The following is a 15,854-nucleotide window of genomic DNA, read 5'->3' as shown; positions in this document are numbered from 1 at the left end:
TTAGTCTGGGCATTGATGGGATTTGAATTTTAATGCCCTTGTGGAAACAGGTTACAAAGCCTTGAGTTTGTACAAAGTGGGGGAATTGGAACAACATCCAAACATGAAACCAGAATCCTTAAAGGACTACACTTTTGGCAAAGGGGTAGATGAGGAAAAGAACCCGTCCATCAGCACAGCAAGACTACAAAGAACCTTTCAAATAAGACTTCCCTAAGAACTCGTAACTATGCTTCTGCCTCTTGTTGGCTTGGGGTTTAAATTAATATTACCTACTTGATCTGGGAAAACCTAAACTGAGAAATTAGTATAAAAAGGATTCATAGGGTAGCAAAACCTCTGAGTTATCTGGAAGAAGCAAACACAAAACATCCTCGGTGGGGCAAGCTTTCAAACTAGGCTGCCTAGTTTCCCACAGTTAACCTGCATGAAGTTGAGTTTGCAATACCCAATTAAAAAATTCAGAAGACAGCCACCTATTATGACAATAGACACAACGAATAGGATTAAATCCCTAAGACCTAGGTAATTGTTATAAAGAGACCATAAAATAAGTATGTTTAAAATGACAAAAAGCTTAAAATAAGGAAATTTAAACATAAGAAAGTAAATCAAAGATTTGGAAAGGAATCCAATAAAACTTAGAGAAATAAAAAATGTAGTCATTAAAAATAAAATTAATGAATAATCAGCAGAAATAGTTAAGGAGGAATAAGTGGAAGAGAAATCTGAAGAAGTTATCCAGAATGCAGGAAAGAGAGAGAGAAGAAAAATCTTTAGAGACACAAGTTAGAATGGGACAATCTAACATAATGTCTAAAGAAGTTCCAATAGGAGAAAAAATAATAAGGGGATGAAGCAGTATTTGAAGAGAGAATGGCTGAAAATATTGCATATGAATGAAGGGCATAGTCCTTAGCTTCAGAAAGCCTAATGAGTCTCAAGCAGGATAAATAAAATCTAATCCTCACCCAGACACATCTTGAAACCAAAGAAAATAGGGCAAGGGTTTTTATGGGTAGCATTCTCCTACAACTAAGATATTGAAATCAATTCACCTGAAATAAGATTTTAAAGTTATTTTACAGTATTAGTGCTAAGTTTTCACTGATCTATCTGCATGTTCTTATTGGTTCAACTTTGTGAAGTGTTTGATAAGTTTTTTGCCATGGAACATTAGTGTCTAAATATTAATTAGTAGTTCTATGAGGAAATAATTTCTTTTTGTGACTAGTTTTCTTCTTGAGGGAACTAACGAAATACACCATCAAGAAAACTACCATTCAACATCTTCCAAAATGTGTGGGGACTTTAAAGTCACTGGTTAAAAATAATAGCATAATTTATTTGAAATTTTAACCAAAAAAATCTTGGTACCTTTCTTTGTTATTCACTCATTTAGTCCAGTTTTAGAATTTTCTCTTTCTGTATCATGAAATCATTTTTTTTCTTTCTGATTTCCACTCTGATTGTTCTTTTCCTGTTTCTTATTCATAGACTTCCAAGGAACAGCTATATTTGCAAGTCACTTAAAATCATTTATTCATTGTATGTTTAAAAAGTAAGATGAAATAAAACAAAACCCACTTTGCTTTCTTTCTCCATTTAATTAGCATTTCTCTTTTGATTTATTCCCCTTTTACCTGCTGCACCAGCTGGTTAGCAGACAAGTATAGTGGGCCCTCTGGGAAAATGATTACCTCCATAATTATTCTTATTTCCCCCCATGAGTTAGCTGTTTTGTTGTGGGGTAGAGTGAGGCAGAAGCTGATCTGCATAACCAGGACAGGTCAAATTTCGCTTTGAAATGTTCTGACATTGGCCTCTACCAGCATTAGTCATAGTCTTACTTAAGAGTTTTGTGAGCTGAATATTCTGTCGTTATTTAATCTAAACAGCTTCATTAATGAGGGGGGTATGTGTGTGTGTGTGTGTGTGTGTGTGTGTGTGTGTGTGTGTGTGTGTGTGTGTGTGTGTGTGTTGGGAGAGTGGGGAGGAGACTAGGAATTTCGGACATCTTTCCCTTTTACTATACATACCCGCAAGCATATACGCGTTCACACTGCTTTTCCAAAGTATTTTCGCCTGTAAAACCTCTTCATAACATCCTCCACTTATTACTAGATCTCGTTTTTAACCATTTAACAATTAAATGTGTGTATGTATTTGAGATATAAAACTTAAATCCTTTAAGCTTATATCTTATTTTGCTAGCAGACAGTCTATGTTTTTAGACATTCTTTATTACTTTAAATATCTTCTGAAAGTTCTTCTCCTTATAATCAATCAGTTATGAATTTTAAACAACTTTTACTTTAAACTGTACATTTAAATTTTTTCTCCCTTTTATATTTGCAACTGATGTACATATTCTTTTATCAGGGTATAAGTTTTCAGCAAGGAAATGCTCACATTTTCTTTGCACATTTCCATATACAAAAATGAGTTTACACTTTTTAATCTTTTAAATCAACAGGCTAAGTTTTCTTTACAGTCATTCTTATTTAATATGTCATGGATATTAAATTATGTTTGTATATTGTTATTTAGGTGACTATTATATGGTTAAAAAGATTTTGGAGGAAAACAGTTCAGGTGACTTGAACATAAATTGCGTAGATGTGCTTGGGAGAAATGCTGTTACCATAACTATTGAAAACGAAAACTTGGATATACTGCAGCTTCTTTTGGACTACGGTTGTCAGGTACAAGGCTAGATAATTTTATCCAGTAGCTTCTAAGTACTGTTAGATATGCCATGTTTTCTCCTTTCTTTCTAGTTTCCTTCCTCCCTTCCTTCCTTCCTTTTTTCCTTCTTTCCTTCCTTTCCCTCTCTATTTTTCTTCTCTTTTTCTTTCACCTTTTATTTTGTTTTGAGCTACTATAAATTTGAAAACAAACCAAAAAAACCATTTTTAAAAAAGCATAGTATTTTGACTTGATTTATCTTTTTCTTCCCAACTTTCACTCCTGCCCCTTATATGTTTTAAACCATCCAACAGAGGTAAATTATCATGACTTATTAAAGATGACTTTGTTTTTATTACTTACATTCTTATATTACTATTTACCTTATATATCTAAAAATAGTACAAGTGTTCTGGAAGTGTCAGGGGAACAGGTATTTCTGTGGCCCATATAATTTACAAGCATAAAAACAGAATACTCCTCACTTAACAAAGCAATTTTCAATTTGATTTTCTCCAAAGTTTTATTAAATTGTCCTTTTTGTCTGAAATTTAGTGTTTGTTTATAGCTAAAGGTGAATGGATTTTTTTAAACTGGAAAACATTGACCTTTCTGCTTGTCTTCATATCAGTTCGTGTAAAAAAGCAGGCATGTGTATGTCTTGAAAGAATTCAGTTAAGAAATCGGAAGGAAATTTAATAATATTATTTTCCTTCCTTTTTGGTTTGCTTATGATGGGACTTAGCATATGAATTCTGGCTCTTTTTTTTCTTTCAAACAGTATGGTTCTTTGCTCTTTTGTAACTTTAAACTAATGAGACTTTTTGGGAGTGGTATCAGGAAGCACTCATGGAAGATTTTTAAAAAATAAGTAGGTTAGTCCTATGTACGTTTCTATTATGTATATAAATATAATACATATATATGTATTAAAACATGTGGTACTGTCTCTATGTATACATATTTAGAGTAGAAATAAGTTGCTTTCCCAGAAATTTCATTTATCCAGAACACCCCCGAGAACCAGGAAGTAAGTGAAAAATACCTCTGAGCAGCCAGGGTAGATGCGGTGAAGTTTCCCATTTATGAGCTTTATCATAGGAGTAATTCTGGAGTCCTCCTTCAAAATCTGTTTTTTCTTACTTTAGATTCCACTTTAACAAACTTAACTTAGTTTTCTAATCCATAGAGAATTACAGGGGCAACAGAAAGGGCGTGAGGCTGCAGCAGAAAAAAATTAGGCACAGTACCTCTGACTCTATTTAAAGAGGTCAATGCATTAGATACCTGTTAATCTCTAAGGGAACTGTATGTTAGAGTGGTAATTGATGTTTATGACAATGGGCCAGAGTCAGTAAAGGAAAGTTAAATTATACTCAGTACGTATTACTTTAGAAGAAAGAAGAATATATATAGTACTTCTGAAAGCAGAAAACTTCCATCAAATTTGTTTAAATTTCAAAGTTAAACACTTAAAGGCATAAGCTTCAGTTACCTATAAAATAATGTCGCAAAGAAAGTCTCTGATGATTCTATGTAAAAGAGGTATTAGGGTATTGATATAGTAATCATTTTGTCTTTTTACATGTAAGATTCTATGTATATAAAATTTCTGCGATATACATGGTTCTTTCACATACCTGATCACATTTGAACATCATAGCCAGACTGTCTAGATGTTATATTTTTTATAGGTCAGAAAACTGAGGCTCATAGACTGTAATGAATTGCCCAAAGTTCTAAAATAAGTAAGGGCAAAGCTAAGATTTGATGCTAACCTTTTGACTGCAAATCCCATGCTCTTTCCAGTTCACTGTGTGCCGTCTTAAATTACCTATGTCTTATCTGTCAGTCAACAGATGTCCAAGGCCTCTGGTTGGGTGTGATTGTGGAAATGAATATGTAAAACATGAGTTCTGTACTAAAGGATGTTAAAACCAATTGGACAATGAAAGTGCATATGAATTTTAAATCAATCAAATGATACAAAAGTATATTTCATAAGTGCTGAGTGGTAATAGTACTTGACCCTTGTATGTCGCTTTGAGGTTACAAAGTGCTTTCATGTATTTTATCTTGTGTTATACTAGTGGCTCTCAACCGGCAGTTTTGTCCCTTAGGGGACATTTGGCAATGTCTGGGAACATTTTTGGTTTTGCAGCTTGGGGGTGGGTTAGTACTGGCGTCTGGCGGGTAGAAGGTAAGGGCGCTGCTAATCATCCTACAGTGAACAGGACAGCCCCCCACAATAACGAATTATCTGGCCTCAAATGTCAATAGTGCCACCATTGAGAAACCCTGTTTTATACTTAAACTTTTGTGGTTCACAATAAATGTTTTGGAGACATAGGAAAGAGAAGATCACTGTGGTTTAGAGCTAGCAAGGAAGGTTTCATGGAAGAATGGCAGTTGAGCTCAGCCTTGAAATATTAATAATTGATAATATTTATGTAGTTCTACTGTGTGACAGGAATCTTAAATATATTCACTTCCTTAATCCTTACAACAGTTCTATGAGATAGGTGCTATTATTATCCCCATTTTATAGAGGAGGAAACCATGGTACATAAGGTTTCAGTAACATGCCCAAAGTTACTCCGTAAATGCCAGATCTGGAATCTGAACCCAGGTTCTGGCTCCAGAGTCCCTGCTTTTACCTGCTACCTAAAACTACTGTAAAACAATGTGTAGATAGGTGGGAACAGGAGGTGGAGAAGGATGTAAACAAAGGCATGTAAATGTATATTCTTGAGACAGTGAATTGACTTAGCCTTTTTGAACAAAATATTTGGGTTGGATAGTAGTGGAAAATATCTGGAAAAATAACTAAGACAAAACTGATGAAAAGGGCTTGAATGCCAGTCTAAGGAATTTGGCTTTTATATGATAGATAGTGAGATCATTAAATGATTTTTGAGGAAGGATGTGATGTGTCCAATGGTATTTTAGAAAAACTAATCTAGTGGCTGTGTTCAGTACAGATTAAAAAAAGGGTAGTGGGGAAGGCTATAAATAGCTTGGGTGAGCAGTTTTTATAATAATCCAAATGTGAAGAGGTTAAAGCCTGAACTGGAATAGTGGCTATAAGAATAGGGAAAAAAATGGCAGATGTGAGAAGTGTTATGAAGGAAGAATTGATAGAACTTAGTGAGTATTTAAATTTGGACGGGGGGATTGAGAAGGAGTCCAAGATGATTTGAAAATCTTAAACATGGGTTACTGGGAGAATGATGCAAGAAAAACAGGAAGTTAAGAAGAGAAGTCAATCTTGGGGCAGAGAACTGTGAATTCTGGTTTTAGCCTTGTTTATTTTGGGGCTATCAGGCAGTTTCCAGTGGAAAGCTGACATCTCTAGGGAGAGGTTGGGCTGGAGAGATACAGCAGTCGTGGCCATGGAGATGACCCGACATGAGAGTGGATGAAATCATAGAGAAGAGCAAACAACTAGTGCTGGTTCTTTCTCAGGGAGCATCTACATTAAAAAAGGGCATTAGAAAGAAAGGGTTTCATTAAAGGAGTTAGGATACACAACGTTGTGAAAACCAAAGAAACGGTTTTATTACATTGCTGAGAAATCAAGGAAAATGGTAGGAAAGGCCTTTGGATTTTGAAACTGTCATCAGTAGAATTAGAGAAAATGACACGTGTGAGTTTGAGAGTGAGAGTGAGAGAAAGAAAACTCTAGTGGTGAGAGAAAGAGAGGATCAGGTCAATTAGCAAAGAGTGAGGAAGTATTTCATGTTTTGGGAGGTTTGGGGAGGCGAGGGCTGGGACAGGAAGGACCAAGGTCCTGTAGAAGACCAGAGCACTAAATAGAATACCTATGTGGAAAATTTAGCTTTGGGAAGGAAGGAAATAAATGAGTATCTGAGCTTAGAGGAGAGAGTATGGGAATTGTTGAAAAGACAAATTCTGAGGTGAGAAAGGAGATAGTAACCTCATTAATACATAGTAGGTGTGTACTGAATAGATTTTAATAAAGAATGGTCAAATATCTGTGAAAAATTAGGAAGCAAAACTAATGAGGACATTTGTATACCTAGAGATACTTAAAAAATAATTTAAAACATTTTTCCCTTCAGAGCTGCCTTTGATATATCAAGTAACAGCATTGTGCAGAATAAGTCCAGGGCAACTCCTTACATGACTTTTTTTACATAATTTTTTTTATACCTGAAGCTTATCCTTTTAAGCCTTGAAAGATTTAACATGAATCTTTCTTTATTCTTTACTGAATAGTATATCTGAATATAATTTAACTTTACCATCGTAACTGGGAATCATTGAGAGTTTAATCATTTTACTTTGCTTCATATAGTCTGAAACTATTGACATGTTTTCCCTTACATTAAGTGGCTTCAGACTGCTTTGTATTGATAGTGATTTTGCTATGCTGATATTTTATCTTCTCAATGATCAACTTTTAGCCGTTTTTCATCCTTCCTCTCTTCTTTGTTGGTTTTAATCTAGCCTGAAGGGTACTTGGGAAGGCCAGGTGTCTGTCATTTATAGACAACTCTAAGTCGGTGTGGGTGAGGCAGTTGCTTCTAGGAAATAATGCCCATGAAGTTAGTTTGTGACAGCTCAGTGTGGTTTGGGGAGAAATTTGCAGCTAGATCCATGGCTGTGTTTCAGATGATTGGAGTTGCCTGGTGTTTTGACTTTGAGAGCAGTGGCATTACTGTAGTTAGCTTTATAGGTTAAAATTAAAAACCATGAATGAACTGTTTAGTAGTAACGAACACATGGTTCTTTTTGCTTGTTTGCTTCACCTGACCAAGTACAGTAAAAACTGAAGAGAAACGTTTGTAAAGCAGAAGAATAATAGTGCTAGCTTTTAAAGAATAGGCTACAGCCCAGTGAACCCTAAAATGTTTAAGGGATAAAATAATGAATTAAATTTCCCATGAGGGTGGGGAGTTTTTCCTGTAGGAATACATAGGCAGTTCCTAATGGTTGAATGTGACCCCAACCCAATTATTAAGGGTGCTTAGTCCTATTTTTAGACATCCAGATAAAGTCTGCCATTTTTAGTCCTGTTTTTGACATCTAGAGAAAGTGGATGAAAGCTTTCTTTTCAGATACAAAGAATATTAAAGTTCTGTTATAATTTCATTTCCATGGGAGAGAATATTGATTTAAATAGTTGTTAAACATTACTTTAAAAATGTGCAGGGTACATTTTTAAATAATCAGGGTATTTTCTTAGATTAAATCATTACCTATCCCCACTTTTTGCTTCTGCCTTTATGGTTTTCCTTAAAAAACAAAACAAGGCAAAACAAAAAGAAACCCCAAACCTGATGTCTCACTTGCCAAGTATCACAATAGGACTGAAGAGTTTGTTATATTGAAAAGTTGAAAAATCTCCATTTCCTCAGCTTCTATTTATTTACTTTTTCCTCCTGTCAAAGTTGCAGCTTCAAAATGACCTATAGTTTGGGAGTAAAACTATAAAGTCACTTCTCCCGCTTGTCTCTAAGGACATTGGTATCCTAGTTCTTTGTGATTTTTACTTGATAAGATTGCTAATGTTGGGAATTTCCTGGTGGTCCAGTGGTTAGGACTCGGCGCTTTCACTGCTGTGGCCTGGGTTCGATCCCTGGTCAGCGAACTAAGATCCCGCAATCAGTGTGGCACCACCAAAAAAAAGAAAAAGATTGCTAATATTAATGCCATATTTGTACCATTTCAGTCAGCCATGTGTGCTTTAAAGATGAGAACAGAGGGGCTCTGCCTTCTGTTAACATATTTTTCATTGTCCCCTAGCCTCATGGTTGCATTGATTATCATTTTTATCAGACAGAAAACAATCCTTTACCTGTAGTAATTGTTCTTGGCAATTTCTTTTATAGATTTGGAGTGATGAAGTTTCTTTTGGTCCAAAGTTCAAGAGTAAACATCTTGAAAAAAATAACATGTCAACTAATACTGCATAGATCAGCACTGTTTCATTAATAAACCCCACTATCAAGCATTCATTATTTTACCAGCTCATTCAGTGAAACCAGGACAAAAATATGTGTGTTGTGGTACACTGAAGTACTGCCAAGGCTAGCAAATGTACTATTTGGACAGTCTAAATTTTTAAAAATTCAGTATTACTGTATATAATACAGTTTAAATTTAAAAAAAGTTTTATTTATGAATTAATAAAAATAAATAGTTTACCTTTTTATCCTCCATTTTCATTTTTAACCTTTTTTTTTTTTTAAAGTCCGCAGATGCACTTTTGGTGGCAATCGACTCTGAAGTAGTGGGAGCTGTTGATATACTACTTAATCATCGACCAAAACGATCATCAAGACCAACTATAGTAGTTAGTACTCTTAAATATTTATTAATTTGGATTTTTAAACCAAAATAGATCTCCTGCCCCACTGCCATTTTTTTCTCCCTCCCCTCCAATTTGCTTTGTTTTAAAGAAATAGATTTTTTTTTTTTTTTTTTTTACTCTGTAAAATATTGCTTTAAAGTAAGTAGAGATTTGCAAGAATAATTAATGTTGTTCTCAGGAAACCTTCTTAAAATTCATGATATTTCTATATAGTTTTGCCAGTGTGATCCAGTATTTTTAGTTTGGAACATTCTGCAGGTTAAGTTGAAAATACAGATTAGCTTCCAGGTGCATTTAAAAGTTAAATATAAACAGTGAAACCATAGAACTGGAAGAAAATGTAGGTGAATATTTAACGGACTGGGAGGGAAGGACTTTGGAGAAAAATCAGTGGCACAGCCTTTGGCTGTATAGAAGTTAAACTTCTAGAATCAAGACATCAGGCAAAATTTAGAAAGCAGATGGATAACTTTCAAAAGATATTTCCAACATATATCTCAAATTCATAATCTTAATATTAGATGAATTGATGAAAAACATCAAAATCAATAAAAGACATGGAAAAATCTCAAAAGAAAGTACAAAATATTAAATCTTACTAATAATCAAATACTAGGTGCTAATTTTTGCTTATCAAACAGCAAAGTTTTTTTTAAAAACTAATAACCATTGATGGCAAAGGTGTAGTACAATCTCATACACCACTGGAAGAGGGTATTTTGAAAAGCAGTTTGGCAGGATATGTCATAAACAAGAAAGATGTTCATATTCTTGAACCTAGTGCTTCCTCCTCTAGGAATTTGTCAAGGAAATGGTCAGAAATATGAACAGAAATGTTACTTGTAATCTTATTTGTAGCAATGAAAAAACCATGTGACACAATCTAAACATCCCAAAATAGAAGATTGGAAACATAAATAATTACATATATATTAACATGATATTTTTTAAAGGAATAATTAGGAACATGAAAAAATATGATACAGAAGGGAAAAAATGAGAATAGTAAACTGTACATATAATATGATCTGAGATTAAAAATATGCACAGAAAAGGAACTGTATGGAAATGTAGCAAAATGTTACCTAACAGCAGTCATCACATTGCCAAATTAAGGATATTTTTCCTTACTTTTAAATTTTTCTTTATTGGTTTTGTAACTAGGAAGATAGTCACTAATAATTAAATTCTACTGTAAAAATGAGATATTTGTTGTGTATCAAAATTTTAAAGTTATAACATTCATTATTGGTGAGGATGTAGTAAAACAATCAGTAAAAATAATTTCTGGGAGTGTAAACTGGCTATACTCAGAAGAAAAATATTGTTTTAAGAAAGAATTATAAATTGGTTGCAAATTATCTGCCATTTTCTGAGAACGAAGAGAAGCTCCCCTAAATTGCATACTTTATCGTATATTAACTGAAATATTTTTCTCTCATTTAAACTATTACAAAGTTTGTGTAAGCATGACTTTCTCCAGAGGATAGTTCTAACTAGTTGAAGTGGTGGTAAGCAGCCAACAAGAGTAGAGAAAAAAGGGCCAATAATATAACTCCTATCCAAAAGATCAGAAATGATCAGAAATCCTATTCAATTTTCTGACACCTATCCTGCAGTTACTAGTATATTTTGGTATACCTATTCCACCTTCTAGCCTTTTAATCCATTTACACTCTTGTGGAGGGTGAGTGTAGTGTGCCAGGGTATTGCAGCAACTGACTGATATCATTTCATCACCACTGCCACTGCCAATCGAATACTGAGTTGTAAGGGTGGGCAGTCCTCACCTACTCAATGAAAGTACACTTTTTACACTATCTCTAACAAAGAAAGCTATCCAGCCTTTGCCTGAATACTTCCAGTGACAAGATCACATTTTAATGGCCTCATTACAACTGGACAGGCAGTATCAAATATTTTTATACACTTTTTTTTTTTCTACCATCTCAGTGAATTCATTGTATATTCTTGGCTTATCAAAATTGTCTTTTGATAAATTTTCACTTTTAAATACAGGTTTTTTTGATAGTATGTAGATTATGAGCATTGAAATTAGGAACTTTAATCATCTATCTCTAATAGTGTTTTTCATACAGTTAATTATGTTTCATAGGAAAAGTAAGGACCATTTTTTTTCTTAAGGGATTAAATATGATTTTCTCTTCTTTATAACCTCTTTTTTTGTAATTAGGGGGAATGGAGTAAATTTTTAGATTTTTCTGTAATTTTAAAATAAATTCATTAATTTGAAGTCCCCAATAAATAGATGGGAAGTGTATAAACAAACTATTCATAAAAGAGGAATAAAAAGATAAGAATGTCAGAAAATACTAAAATTTACCAGTAATAAAAGAAAAGTAATATTTCATGATAGTTTTTTCACTCATAAATTGGGAGTGATCATGCTCAGTGCTGGTGAGTAAACCTTAGTGGGTGGGTACATTCCTATATTATTGGTAATATAAACTATTAAAAGGGCTTTGATAATATGTATACACAGCTTCAAAATTGTTCATGGCCTTCAGACCTATAATTCCACTTCAGGGGTTCTATGTTAATGAGATAATCCTGAATTTTGAAAAAGCTGTATTCATAAAGATGTTTGTGGTAGTATTATTTATATTAGCAAAATAAAATATCTTGAACATAGAGTCTATGAACTTCCTTAAATTGCATGCAAAATTCTGTACATGAATTTTTTTTCCAGAAGATTCTGGGTTATAGCTTTACGAGATCATTATAAGGGTCCTTGATCTTCAAAATATTAAGGACCATTGTTTTTAATCATTGGTGCCAAGTCATTCATGCCAAAGTTGCCCTTAAAAAGCGTGTGTGGTGGAGAAAGGACTAAAAGGAAATACTGTAAAATGTTTTGGGTAGTAGGAATATGGGCATTTTTATTCTGCTTTTGCATATTTTTCAGATATTTTATAATGTGTGCACTACTTTTACAATGTTAATAAAAATTACAAAAATGAACGGTGAACTTGATGAGCTTATACTATGGAATCAAACAGCTCACAGGAAAACATCTGTGAAAAAGTGATAAGTATTAGAAAGAATATGTAATAGTCATAAAATAGTCAACCTTCTTTATTTAATCCTGCTCTTTATTTAGTAATGTTTCTTTCCTCGTGTCATGCAATCACCAGGCATGAGCCCATGTGAAAGGAGCTCAGCCTCCAGAGTAACACTCAACTGGGGTCTGTCTGCACTTTGCCACTCCGTTGTGTAGCTCGGGCACATTAACTTCTCTGAGCCTCAGTTTCTTCATGGGGATTATAATGTTCAATTTTGCAGGCTATTGTGGGGATTAAATGAGATGATAAATGTAAACTGCCTAATAGTTCCAGTAGCTACGATTGCTAGTGTTTTTGTGCATTTGTAACAGGAAGTAGTATAGGTGGTGTTTGAGAATATGTAGAGAATTACACAAAATGAAGAGTGCCTCCTATTTACTTATTCCTTTCAAGTAACTTCATTGCTATCAATGTGGCAAGGTTTTGCCATAGAGGTGGAATTAAAATTTTTTTTCTCATGCATTTATATTTTGCCTACTTTTAACATTTCTGTTTTTCCATTATATTGTTTTTCTAAAATTCTTGTTCTTTATCCTTGTCATGCATGTTTCCATAATCCTGTGAAAATGAAACACTTTCTCCTAAAGTATTTCTCTAGATATCCACACTTCTTCTTTGTTAGGAAAACAGAAGTCTGGCTGTATGAACATTTCCTATTGAAGATTTTGTCTGTATGATTATATTGCATTTATTAACTAAAGTTAAGTTTTGAGGTTTCAAAAAAGATTTGATCCTAGGCAAGTGTTTATCATATTCCTCAAAATAATTTTTATATTCTTTGTGCCTTCAATTTTTTTCATTACATTTTTAAAATAAATGTTTTTTTGAAGTCACAAATAAGAACTTGTGGACGTTTATATAAATATTTTTCAGAAACTAATGGAGCGAATTCAGAATCCTGAGTATTCAACAACTATGGATGTTGCACCTGTCATTTTAGCTGCTCATCGTAACAACTATGAAATTCTTACAATGCTGTTAAAACAGGATGTATCTCTACCTAAGCCCCATGCGGTTGGCTGTGAATGTACATTGTGTTCTGCAAAAAACAAAAAGGACAGCCTCCGACATTCCAGGTCAGAAAATTAAGGTTTAAATTAAGATGTGTGATGCAGTAAGGTATATGTCAATCAAGTTTTTGTTGTTGTTCTTTCTATGTCTACTTTAAGAAATATGGTACTACGATGACTGATGAAAGCCGAACTTCTAGCTCCTTTGCTTAATACGATGAGTTCTGCATTTTAAAGAAGTATTTACTAAATGATGAATAATTAGGAAAAAATTTCAAATGATGAATAAGGTTTATCTCATACTTCTGCTGGTCAGGGATGGGGTCACTATTTGCTTTTTAATAAGCAGAGTTTTTTAATCTAAGAGAATTTCCAAGGACTGGAAGGGGTGGAGATACTACTTCCTGTCTTATTTATAAGAAAATAAAAACTATTATCTAACTAACTAGGTATTCAACCTGTTATGCCTCTTTTTCCCCTCTCACACAGTATTTGAGTCTTTTTCTCTTCCCATTCTCCCCAGTCAAAAATATTAAGAACAACTGAGGAGTGAATGAACAAGAAAGAAGTACCCCTTCTTGGATGGGTTGAGCAAGATCACACATGTGCATGTTGTATAAGGTGTATGGTTCTGAGCTAGACTTGAGAATCTAATTTTTAGCTTATGCCTTTATGTATATATTATCTATATAGTAGTCAAATATAGTTGAAATAGTATCAAGTATAGCATTTACTACAGAAAATGTGGTTTGGAAGTCCCAGGTCATCCGTTGACATTGTTTTCTAGTTAAGGATTGTTGTACAGTATATTTGAAATTAGCTTTAAAGCTGCAAACCACCCACCCTCCCTCCTTCCTCACCTTTCAACAGATAGTCACAAATCCATAAATTGGAAAAGTCTCCTGGGAATCAATTTAATGTTTACTTGCAGAGATTGTACTGGAAATTTTATGTATTTTTTTTATTAATTAATTTATTTATTTTTGGCTGTGTTGGCTCTAGAGCACAGGCTCAGTAGTTGTGGTGCATGGGCTTAGTTGCTCCGCGGCATGTGGGATCTTCCCAGACCAGGGCTGGTACCTGTGTCTCCTGCATTGGCAGGCGAATTCTTAACCACTGCGCCACCAGGGAAGTCCCTCTATTTTCAAGTCTATTTTACAATGAGATGTGAGTTTCTCTTTGATAAGATCTGGTTAATAGCTATGCCAATTTCATTTAACTTTTTAGTTTTAAAATGACTAGTTTATGGCAAATTCCCTGGCAATCCAGTGATTAGGACTCTGTGCTTTCACTGCCGAGGGCAGTGTCAGTGAAGTTGACAGGGCGGTTTCAGTCCCTGGTTAGGGAACTAAGATCCTGCAAGCTGTGCAGCTTGGCAAATAAAATAAAATAGTCTATAAAATGACAAGCAGAAATGATCTTTAAGACTTCTTCTAGTATTAAAATCCTTTATTAATATTAAATATAAATATTTTTCAAATATTACTAAATATTATTAGGTATGCTTATTAAATATGTGTGTAGTTTAAGCAGTTGGAGGTGGAGGGTTGGAGCTGGAGAAAACACTTTACCTGTCTTGGTTTGAGGTGTGGAAAAAGCTTGCTTTGAAAGTTTTTAGAGGAGCTGTGGCTTGAGCTCAGTGTTGAAGTATGGATGAGAATTAACAGGTAAAAGGCATTTTACACAGTATGTGAGTGTGGTTTATTTAGGGATGGTCTGGTATATTTGTTGAAGATGTTGAGAGAGTTTGTTATTGATGTTTGAGAAAACAAGTTATAGCAAATGTCAAAGGGATCTGACTGAAGTCATTTCCAGGAATTGCTAAGCAGACCTGCAGGAGAAAAGGGATGGTAAAGGTTTCAGTGACGTTGAAGAGTCAGTATACTAGCAATAAGGAAGAGGCAATCTGTATTTCTAATATGTTGGGTTTTAAATTTCAGAGATGATGCAGCGCCAGGTGATAACAGTCTTGCCATTTGCAACAACATGATGCAGCTTGAGGGCATTATGCTAAGTGAGATAAGTCAGACGGAGAAAGACAAACACCATATGATTTCACTTGTATGTGGAATATAAGACACAAACAGTCTGTGAGTTAGTTGGAGAAGGCATTCAAAGTTGCAGCCATTTCTCAAGAGTTCCCTGTCTTTTTCTTTTTATCAGACTTTCTGATGCTTGGCACACATGCCTAATTTTTTAGTCAGCCAGGGATTTGTGGAGACTATATATGAATCCGTGTATATCTTTTCTCATTTCCAAGATCTCCCTATTAAATTTCTGATTGGTCCACTCTTGGTCTCAAATCAGACTGCAAGCTTGGTCTTGCAAAGCTGCAGGTTTTCCTTGTTCGTCTCTACTAAGTCTAATCCTTTCAGCCAGCAGAGCTGTAGGTTTTTGCTTCCCAATGAATTGATTTTTACCCCTTTAGCACAAAGATACAGATTTACCAGCTTCAGGCTGGAAAACTGCAGTTCTCATTGAGTGAACTGGAGGCAGAGTTGAAGAGGTAGCCTCAGGTGAGAAGGCCGCAGATTCCAGCCATTCCTACCTGAAGCTCTGGCAGTTTTCCAATAATTGATTCTCAACTGACAATTTCCAGTGACCTGAAATAGTTGATTTTTAAAAAAATTTTGTCCATTTTTATTCATATATTTTGTGTAGTGAAATCACTGACCTCTTCATATCCCACCATTACTTTTTTTTTTTTTTTTTTTTTTTTTGCGGCACGCGGTCCTC

At 34.3% G+C, this 15,854-nt stretch overlaps 1 protein-coding gene across 2 annotated transcripts in view; it reads left to right on the top strand.

Moving 5' to 3' along the window:
- The window catches only part of TRPC1 (transient receptor potential cation channel subfamily C member 1), a 63,653-nt gene that overhangs the window by 8,374 nt on the left and 39,425 nt on the right, over positions 1-15,854 (top strand). Inside the window, exons 2-4 of one of the 2 annotated variants that reach the window (XM_007126486.4) lie at positions 2,551-2,705; positions 8,906-9,007; positions 12,982-13,184. In XM_007126486.4, the coding sequence (XP_007126548.1) occupies positions 2,551-2,705; positions 8,906-9,007; positions 12,982-13,184 (460 nt within the window). The remainder of the gene's footprint in view (positions 1-2,550; positions 2,706-8,905; positions 9,008-12,981; positions 13,185-15,854) is intronic. The other variant, XM_007126487.4, reaches the window with a different exon arrangement.

The sequence above is a fragment of the Physeter macrocephalus genome, chromosome 1 (assembly GCF_002837175.3).
Source record: "Physeter macrocephalus isolate SW-GA chromosome 1, ASM283717v5, whole genome shotgun sequence".
In the NCBI taxonomy this organism is placed as follows: domain Eukaryota; kingdom Metazoa; phylum Chordata; class Mammalia; order Artiodactyla; family Physeteridae; genus Physeter; species Physeter macrocephalus.
This window is presented reverse-complemented; position numbering and strand designations above follow the sequence as displayed.